The sequence below is a fragment of the Anser anser genome, assembly GCF_964211835.1.
Source record: "Anser anser genome assembly, chromosome: 19".
Lineage (NCBI taxonomy): Eukaryota > Metazoa > Chordata > Aves > Anseriformes > Anatidae > Anser > Anser anser.
Genome location: NC_139740.1, coordinates 8,692,528 through 8,702,232, shown reverse-complemented (window position 1 = coordinate 8,702,232; position 9,705 = coordinate 8,692,528). Strand labels below are relative to the sequence as shown.

The 9,705-nt window shown below is 64.3% G+C and overlaps 1 protein-coding gene across 3 annotated transcripts; it reads right to left on the bottom strand.

Moving 5' to 3' along the window:
* Positions 1-3,690: 3,690 nt before the first annotated feature.
* On the bottom strand, positions 3,691-9,577 carry LOC310883995 (CMRF35-like molecule 1). 3 transcript variants are annotated; one of them, XM_083805147.1, is made up of 7 exons: positions 8,762-8,903; positions 7,646-8,607; positions 6,888-7,020; positions 5,960-6,066; positions 5,377-5,429; positions 4,859-4,996; positions 3,691-4,574 (listed from the first exon to the last, which is right to left on the bottom strand). In XM_083805147.1, exons 2-7 carry the CDS (start codon positions 8,073-8,075, stop codon positions 4,461-4,463), a joined length of 975 nt encoding a protein of 324 aa, XP_083661273.1. In that variant the 5' UTR covers positions 8,076-8,607; positions 8,762-8,903; the 3' UTR covers positions 3,691-4,460. The 3 variants fall into 3 exon arrangements, with proteins under 3 accessions (XP_083661273.1, XP_083661274.1, XP_083661272.1); XM_083805148.1 differs by having other exon boundaries at positions 6,888-7,017; XM_083805146.1 differs by lacking the exon at positions 7,646-8,607 and having other exon boundaries at positions 6,888-7,017; positions 8,762-9,577.
* Between the last annotated feature and the right edge of the window lie 128 nt (positions 9,578-9,705).

The window sequence follows — 9,705 nt, the reverse complement described above, 5'->3', positions numbered from 1 at the left end:
GGGGCGGGGGGGGCGGGGGGCGAAGGGGGGAGGGAGCGCGCATGGGCAGCGGGGCGGGGGGCGGGGGGGTGTGCGGGGGGGGGTGTGCGTGGGTGTGCGTGGGTGTGCGTGTGTGCATGCATGGGTGTGTGCATGCATGGGTGTGTGCATAGATGGGTGTCTGCGTGTGCATGGGTGCACGTGCGTGTCTGCATGCACGGGTGTGTGCATGCACGGGTGTCTGCATGCACGGGTGTGTGCATGCATGGGTGTGTGCATGGATGGGGGTGTGCATGTATGGGGGTGTGCATGTATGGGTGTGCATGGGTGTGCATGCATGGGTGTGTGCATGCATGGGTGTGTGCATGCATGGGTGTCTGCATGCATGGGTGTCTGCGTGTGCATGGGTACGCATGCGTGCATGCATGGGTGTGCATGTATGGGGGTGTGCATCTATGGGTGTCTGCGTGTGCATGGGTGCGCGTGCGTGCATGCATGGGTGTGCATGTATGGGGGTGTGCATGTATGGGTGTGCATGTATGGGTGTGTGCATACACATGGGTGTGCATGCATGGGTGTGCATGTATGGGGGTGTGCATGTATGGGTGTGCATGGGTGTGCATGTATGGGTGTGTGCATACACATGGGTGTGCATGGGTGTGCATGCATGGGGGTGTGCATGTAGGGGCGTGTGCATACATGTTGGTGTGCATGGGTGTGCATTCATGGGGGTGTGCATGTATGGGGGTGTGCATGCATGGGTGTGCATGTATGGGCGTGTGCATACACATGGGTGCGCATGGGTGTGCATGCATGGGGCTGTGCATGTATGAGCGTGTGCATGGGTGTGCATGCACGGGGATGTGCATGTAGGGGCGTGTGCATACACGTGGGTGTGCAGGGGTGTGCGTGCATGGGGGTGTGCATGTATGGGGGTGTGCGTGTGTGCAGAGTGTGTGTGCATGGGTGTGCATGGGTGCATGTGTGTGGGTGTGCGCGTGTGCATGGGTGTGCGGATGTGTGCAGAGTGTGTGTGCATGGTTGTGTGCCTACATGGGGGTGTGCATGCATGGGGGTGTTCATGGGTGTGTGTGTGTGCATGGTTGTGTGCCTACATGGGGGTGTGCATGCATGGGGGTGTGCATGTGCATGGGTACACGTGTGTGCATGCATGGGGGTGTGCATGTGTGTGCACTGGGTGTGTGCACACGCGTGTATGCACACAGGTGTGCATGAGTGTGTGCACTGGGGGTGCGTGTGTGGGTGCGTCTGTGTGCAATGGGGGTGTGCATGGGGGTGTGCATGTGTGCGCACTGGGGCATGCATGTGTGTGTGCACTGGGAAGTGTGCATGGGGGTGTGCATGAGTGTGCCCTGCGGTGTGCATGGGTGTGTGTTCATGGGTGTGTGCATGTGTGCGCACTGGGGTGTGCATGCCTGCATGTGTATGCATGTGTGCACCGGGGTGTGCATGTGTGTGCTGGGGTGTGCATGTGTGTGTACCCTGGTGTGTGTGTGTGTGTTCATATGCACGTGTGTGCACGTTGGGGTGTGCATGCCTGCATGTGCGCGCTGGGCTATGAGTGTGTGCCTGCATGTGAGTGCACCGGGGTGTGTGTATGCGTGCATGCGCATGCCTGTGCGCTGTGTGTGTGTGTGTGTGTGTGCAGATGCACGTGTGCGCACTGGGGTGTGCACGCCCGCACCACGGCACCCGAAGCGCCGGGTGAAGCTGCAGACACCCCGAAGCACCCCGAGGCGGGGCGGACACCAGAGCCGCGCGCCCGGTGGGAGCCGTGGCAGGAGGGCCTCGGCGGAGGGCAGGGGAAGCGGTGCCGGCAGCGATAGCAGCGCCCTGCGGTCCCGCACCCGCTTCCTGCGCAGAGCTGCAGCCGGGGCAGTGCTGCGGCCCCAGCTGCCCGCCGAGTTTCAGGGGGAGGAGGTTTGGGTAAGGACGAGGGCTCTGGTGGGTGCTGACGCAACCTGCGGGGCTCCGGGGGGCTTCCCCTCGTGCGGGAGCCGTTTGGTCCCGGGGCGAGCCCCCCCGGGATGCCTCCCCCTGCCCAGGGCACCGCCAGGCACAGGAGGAGAGAAGGGGGCACCCTCCGGGGGCTCTGAGCGATGCCAAAGGGAGCAAGGCTGGTGCCGGACGGGTGAGCTGCAGGATCCTACATAACGAGGGTGTTCTCCCCGCTGTGGCCTCCCCGTCCCAGCTCAGCACCTTGCCAGCCACCAGAGGTCACATTTTGGTGGTGGTTGGAGGCTGGCTGCCTAAAACAAGCCGGGATCGCTCCCCCAGCCCGGCACTTTGCGGCTGACCCTGTGGTAAGGAACTGGGGGAGCAGCCACAGAGGAGCCAGAGCTGCAAGGAAGGACGGGGGGGGGCTCCCCGAGCCCTGCACCCCTGCCCAGAAGGGAGTTACTCGCACTCTGCTGCTCACCTGAGCGGTACAAATTGTTGTGGAATATACACGAGTTCCAGCAAAACTAATCCCCAAAGTCCTCCCCTTTGCACCTGGGTGAATTACGGGGGGGGTTTGGGGGACCGAGCACGGGCTGCAGCTCCCAAATTCAAGCCCTGGCACGGGCGCAGGGATGGCCAGGAGGAAAGCTGGCAAAGCCGCCTGCGAGGGACCGTGAGGGTGGATGTGCCCAGGTGCTGAGCAGGGATGCTCGCAGCCGCTTCCACCCCCTCGGATGCACAAAGCGCGGAGGTGTCCCCTGCCAGGCGTTATTTCTGTCCTGGTAGCCGCCCTGCGACGCTGCTGATGCTGGAGAAAATACAATTATTATTATTTTCAGCTCTTGATATCACCCGAGAAGGATTGCAGAGCCTTCAGCTGGGAAACACGAAAGCCTCGGTGGGCGGCTTCCCCGGCCCCGCAGCGCCTGCTCCCCCGCAGCCCGTGGCTATTTCTGCCTTAGTGCTGTGGGGAGGGCGCTAATTTAAGAAAGCCGCTTCGTTCTTTTTTTAAGGCATGAAGCTACCCCCGGACAGCGCGTTATGGGACCTAGTTACCCAAAAAATCCAACTCCTTCATCCTCCCGTTGGTATCGCAGGGCTGTTGGCACCACCCAGGGAGCAGGAGCAGCAGCAGGAGATTTGTTTTCCCCTGCTCGCACACCGAGTCTGCAGCACCGCTGCTCTGTGCCCTCCCCTGCGTGCTCCCCGGCCCCTTCAGGGCTGGCCCTGGACATTTCTGGGTGCCGACAGCTCCCGGCCGACCCCAGGAATAATTCCGGCTGCCTGAAGGGGAGCGACCACTGTAGCAGTCCCTCTCACACTTCCCTCGGTTCTGGCAGAGCGGCGATGCTACGCCAGGCTTCTTCAATAAAACGAGCACAAAAATACCCAAACAAAGCTTTGCAACAATTAACAACATTAATAAATTCTCCCCGAATGAGTCTGCCAGCACTCCCGACTGACGCACAGAGAGGTGCTGAACCCCAGCCCGTTTCCCAGGAGATGGACGGCCCCGAGCGGGGCAGGAGCTCGGAGGGAGCTCAGCACCGGCGCTGGGCTGGGGAGGATGAAGGCTGGGTGTCGGCGAGCTCCTGCTGCTGCAGCTCATGCCCTGACGGAGCTGGGGTGCCCCCGCTGCTGGGGGTGGCACGAGCAAGGTGCCAGCTGTGCTCCTGGGTGCAAGTCGTGCAGCGAACTCTTATCGCAGTGCAAAACTGTGGCACGAATACAGCTGAAAGGGGCATTGGATGATATCAGACGCTCGGTTGCTTTTACTGATAAAGGAGTGAGGTTTTACGGAGAACAACACATTTAGAGGGTGCCAAGAAATAAATTATCAGCAAAGCCGAGGAGAGAGAGCGCAGGACTGTGGGGTTTTGGGGGAGCTGCTCCCCAGCAGCGGTGCAGGAGGGACGGGAACACCTCTGCGGTCTCCCTTGGTGCACAGACACGAACACAAAGGCTGTTTTGGGGCTGTCCAGGACACCAGGCACCACACTGCACCCCTAACCTGGGCTGCCCTAGGTGCTAGCAGTGCCTGCAGGCACAGGGCACGTGGACGTAGCACTTCCCCCTGCCCTGCGCTCGGGAGCTGCCAGCTCCGCATCCATCGGTGCGAAATGTCAGTGCGAGGCAGGGGCAGGCGCGGGGGCTGCAGCCCCTGGGCACCACGCAGCAGTGGGGGCGCGGAGCCAAGCAGCCCACCTGCGGCACCCGGCCCCCCTTTGCCTGGACAATTTTGTCCGCCTGGACAACCCAAACACGAGGCTGCTTTCCGATCCTGGCGCCATGGCCGTACCGGGCATGAGGGCTCCAAATGCAGGGGAACGATTTCATCCCCGTGCCGCGTGCCCAGCCTCGTCCTCTCCGAGGCTGCTCCAAGTTAGCACCGGCGCCTCTGGGAGCAGCAGCTCCGCAGGGGAGCCGTCTCCTGCCCAACTCAGCATCCGTCCCGGTGTCCCCACACAGGTCCTGTGCCCGAGGTCCCACGCAAGGCGGCGGTGCTGGGTCCTGAGCCCTCACGGCGCCGCGTGCTGCCGGGCTGGAGGCACGTTGGCGTAGAGCAGCTCCTGCTCCTCCAGCTGGGATTTGCGCACCGTGGCGTAAGTGGGCTCCTTTTTCTCTTCCAAATTCTGGGATAGGAAGGGAAAAAAATATTTAAAAAGCAGCGTTTGCAGGCTTCCCCAAGCAAAAGACCCTCCCCAAGCAAAAGACCCCCCACCTTCTGCAGGAACGTCTTGCATCCTTTTGGAGCGAGCACAGGGAGCACGATTACCCACTGACATTTGTGTCCCCACCAGCCCTGTCCCTCTGCAACCATACCCAGCCCAGCCACCAGCCCTTCCCCGCACGGAGCCCCCCACGCAGAGGTGAGAGCCCCAGGCTGGGTGTCCCCTGCCACTGCCTCGTTCCCCACCTGGCTGGGCCTCTTGACCTCCGTGTAATCGGTGGCTGCGTTTGCCGAGGGGCGGAAAGCCTCCACGTTGCCGTAGGGCTGGCTCTCGCCTGCGCCGGCTGGGTGGCCAATATCCGCGTAGTGCAGCACGTCCGCTCCCTGAAACACCACCGAGAGCGGTCTGGGGGTGCTCCTAAGCTCCCTCCAGCCCCCCGGCTGCAGGGGTGGACGCCTCCCCCGTCCCACTGCACCTCACCATCGGGGCTGGGACGGCGGCAGGAGCACCGAGGGAAAATTCGCCTGCCCGACCCCGATTCCCCTTCCCAGAGTTTCTCGGTGGCAGTGGCACAGGATCACTGCTCGGTTCTTTCTGCCGGCCAGCTGAGCCCTGAGCACCCCCCCCAGCTGCAGGGAGCAGCCGTGAGCCCGGCTGAAGCACACTAAGGCAGCAGCCTGAGGCTGGGCTCGGGGCGCAACCTTTCCCCCTTCCAGCAGAGCCCGGAGCAAGCAGTCCCGACACACCACAGGGTTTGCCTTACTGGGTTCGGTGTGCCACGGATCCTGTCCATCTCGACAGCTGCTCCTGAGAAGGCTGAAACACAGACGTGGTCGGACACAAGCAAAGCCAGGGGATCAGAAATATATATTAAAAAAAAAACACACACTGCTGCTTCCAACCTCAGTGTGAAACAGGAAGGACGCCTGCTGCCCAGTGAGCACCCGAAGCAGCTCTTCATACAAACCCAGGGCCCAACCAGCAGCTGGTGGTGGCCCCTGCTGGCCCTCCCCACCCTGCCCTCAAACTCTGTGCCAAATCTGCTGCAAACCCGGCTACAAAGCCAGGCACGTTGCATGCTTGTGGAGCAAGAACGTTGCGTACAGCGCGCACGGTGCCGTGCCGGGCAGCACCCAGCCCGCCAGCTGCCTTCCCCCATCACCATGGGGACCCGACCCGTGGGACGGTGCCCGCAGGGGAAGGAGACCCCCCCCACGCCTCCCCTTGCTCACAAAGCAGAGACGTCGCTTGGTGGAGGTCAGGAATTGGGTGGGTTAATGAGGGAATGAGGAACTAAGAACCAAAAGAGAGAAAGCAATAGCACGCGGCACAAGGGCCTCGCTTACCCTGCTTCCTCTTCCTGGACAGTATGACCAAAACCCCGGCAGCAACGGCGAGCAGAAACAGAACCACTGCGATGCAGGGAGTGAGGATATCCAGAGCTATGTCCAGGCTGCAAGAGAGAAGAGTTTCTGCCCTCGCACCTCTCAGCCGCACCCAGCAGCGGGCACCGCGGGGCGGGCGCATGGGGCCGTGGCCAGAGGGTCACAGCCGTGGGCAAGGGGCTTGCCTGGGGAGCGAGGGAAGCAGGCACGGTGGTCCTCAGCCTGCAAGCAGCAGAAGCGGGTGGGACATTGGGATCTGCCTCATTCTGCTGCGTCCTGAGCATTTGGAGGAGCACTGCCTCTTAGTTTGCTCTGGTTCAGCTCCACTCTTTGGTGGCTTCCTTCGTTGTAACGGAACGAGGCACATTGTGGTGTGTCACCGGGGCTGGTTTAGAGGAAGCAGTTACCCCCCAGCACGGTGACGGGAAGCCTCAGCTCTCCCAATTCTTGCATCACCTCCAAGGGACAGCAGAGCGGGGAGGAGGCTCCGCGCTCCGGCCCCAGGCTCTGTCAGCCTGCCCCGCGGGGCTGTGCGACTACAAAGCAGAACAGGACCCAGCTCAGCGCGTGCTTGGCTTCCCACGGGCAAACAGCCCCGCTGAGCCTTGCGGAAGGAAACGGGGCCAGCGCTGCAGGCGAAAACCACTTCTTGTATGGCCAGGACATGCGGATCTTTTAAGCTGCAGATGTGGCTGGGGGGGGGCTGAGCAGCCGGCGGTGCTGCGATTGCTTCCCGTGCGAAGCGCATAGGGTGGAGCGCTGGTTCCTAAAGGCAAGAGCAGGAATCCCTAAGGGAAGCCCGAAGAGCCAGGCGTGCTGCAGCCCCGGAGAGAGCTCAGGGAGGGAGGCAGCTGCTGCTCGCAGTGCGGGGCCAGCAGCTGGCACTCACCTGTGGTCCGGGTGGGAAGAGGGGCTGGCTGTCCCCTGCGTCCCTTCCTGCTGGGTAGGTGGCTGCGTGGGGCCCGAGGTGGACTCGGGCAGAGTGGCCGAGGTGGGGGGCGATGCTGTGGGTGTGGGATCTGCTGCAAGAAGAGGAAAAAGGCTCAGCCAGGCTCCCTGCCTCTGCAGGGGAAACGCTGAGGGTGTTGCAGCGGGGCAGAGAAAACAACCTCACCGTCCTGCCGGGGCACCCTGCGTCCCTTCTGCTGTGCCCAGAGCACTCAACCCGAGGTGCGTGGCTCTAACCCCACAGCCGGGAGGATTACAGCAGGATCCCAGCAGCCCCAGTCCCCCCAGCATGCACACACAGAGTTCAGCCTGCAGGAAGGGGCCCTGGGCACCCCGTGCGCCGCCAGCACCGACACGGCAGGGAAATGGGCTGGGAGCTGGGGACTCCACAGAGCTGGCAGTGGGGGCAGGAGGGCGCAGGCAGGGAGAGGGCCACAGGGCAGGGAGAGGGGCCACAGGGCACGGACATGACAGCGACGCACCGCAGCCATGGGGCAGCTGCCCCTGCGGCACCAAGAAGGGGCCGTGGGGACACCTGGAAGACACCGCGGTGTCCTGGTGACCCGTCCTGGCGCAGCCCCGCGGTGCACAGGCGCCCACCTCCTCCTGGCTGCCCCTTCCCGCAGTCCCTGCTCCTGGCGCTTCTACTTGGCCGGGGGGGGCACCAACGTTGGACCTCGGGGACCCGCAAGCACTGACCTGGGGACACGATCACCTCCACATCGTCGCTGTCATCGATGCGATATATGGGCTTTCGCACCCCGCAGCGGTAGGTGCCCGCGTCCTCTGCCTCCAGGTTCTGTAGGGTCACGGTGAACACCCGCTGGGTGCGATTGTCCCAGATGGAGAACCGGCCCCGCTGCACCCAGGGCTCCTCCTCCGAGGTGGCGATGATGTGGGTGTCAAAAGCACAGGTCCTAAGCTTTCCCGGGCGGCACCAGAACTTCGGGTTGGTCTCGTAGCCGTGCTGGTACGTGCAGGACACCGAGATGGACCCCCCCGGGTGCCCACGCACAGTGCCGGGCCCCCTCACTGCCTGGCCGCCTGCTGAGTGGCACGGAGCCGTGCAGGCGAGCAGCACCAGCACCAGCCTCAGCACCCCCAGCCCCAGCCCCAGCCGCCTCGCCATGGCCGTGCCCTCGCCGACCTCCGCGCCCGGAGCCTCCCGGTGCGGCTGCGGGGCCCGGCCCGCCCCCGGGGCCGTACCTGGCAGCCGGGCGGAGCTCGGCGACCGCTGCTTTCCCCCCCCTTTAACCCCCCCCACCCTCCTTACCACCCTCCCACCCCGCTTCCTCCCCTCGAGGAGACCGAAGGGAAGGATGGAGCCTCGACGCGGTGCCCGGGCGCTTTATTGCGGCGGGGAAGCGGCGGCGGGGTGCTGAGCGCTGAGAGCGCCGGTGCTCAGCCTCTCCGCAGGCTCAGCCAGAGCATGGCCATGCTCATGGCCAGCAGGGCCAGCAGCTGCAGCCCGGCCAGCAGCGGGAACCAGCGGAGGCTGTGGCAGCGCCCCGATGGCACGTCCACACCCAACGGCACGCCATCCGTGCTCCGCGGAGCATCCGTGCCCAACGGCGCGTCCGTGCTCGATGGAGAGTTCACGCCCGGTGGTAGCGGCCGTGGGGTGGTCCAAAAGAGGGCATGGGTAGCCGTCGGTCGTGGCTCTGCAAAGGCGAAGGGGGCCCAGCTGTGTGTGCAGCCCCCTGCTCTCTGCCCCCGCTGCGCCCGGGTGTCACCACCTCCCGCAGCCCACGCCCAGCCCCGCACCGTGCGGCTGGGGTGGCACTGGTGCTGCGCAGGGGACCCGCAAGCACTGACCTGGGGACACGATCACCTCCACATCGTCGCTGTCATCGGTGAGGATTATGAACCTTCGCACCCCGCAGCGGTAGGTGCCCGCGTCCTCTGCGTCCAGGTTCTGTACGGTCACAGTGAACACCCGCTGGGTGCGATTGTCCCAGATGGAGAACCGGCCCCGCTGCACCCGGGGCTCCTCCTCCGAGGTGGCGATGATGTAGGGGTCAAGACCACAGGTAATAAGCGTTTCCGGGCGGCACCAGAACTTCGGGTTGGTCTCGTAGCCGTGCTGGTACATGCAGGACACCGAGATGGACCCCCCCGGGTGCCCACGCACAGTGCCGGGCCCCCTCACTGCCCGGCCGCCTGCTGAGCGGCACGGAGCCGTGCAGGCGAGCAGCAGCAGCAGCAGCAGCCACATGGCCGGGCTGGCCTTTGGCACCCGCCGGGCAGCCCTCCGGCCAGACATGCTCCTCGGTGCCCCTCGGGGGCTTCGCTTCCTCTTTCGCCCGTGGCTCAGCACCACTCCCTGGTGGAGGCCAGGCAGCTGCATGGGAACTCTAGTTTCCTCTGGTGTCAGCTGATTTCCCACATCCTCTTCTTGCACCAACAGCAGCCCGGCCCCCCTGCCTGGCCCTCACATTGTGCCCCCGCTCCGTCGCTTCCCTTTGCCCCCGGGGAGCCCCCACGGTGGGTGCCGTCCTGCCCCTCCGTGCCTCGCTGCGCGGTGCCTCCAGACGGCGGCACACAGCGGGGTCTGCACCCAGGGGGGCTCAGCTCTGTGCAGGGACCCCCTGAGCCCCAAACGTGCCCCATCCCCACTGCCCTGGCTGGGATGTCCCCCCCCCATCCCCATCCCTTGTCCCCTAGCAGCGGCCCCCCCAGCCTCCTCCTTCCTCCTTCTCACCGACTTCTTGACCCTGTGGTTTGCTGGGAAAATCCCTCAGCAGAAGGGGAGCTGGATG

What these genes read in the sequence shown, in the direction of transcription:
- LOC310883995 (XM_083805146.1), bottom strand. Translation starts at nt 9,293, where the DNA reads ATGCAGCTGCCTGGCCTCCACCAGGGAGTGGTGCTGAGCCACGGGCGA. An exon ending in GTCCAGGAAGAGGAAGCAGG is followed by an intron (nt 5,430 to 5,959) that starts GTAAGCGAGGCC and finishes TCTGTGTTTCAG; the next exon opens with CCTTCTCAGGAGCAGCTGTC. An exon ending in AGGTCAAGAGGCCCAGCCAG is followed by an intron (nt 4,575 to 4,858) that starts GTGGGGAACGAG and finishes TTCCTATCCCAG; the next exon opens with AATTTGGAAGAGAAAAAGGA.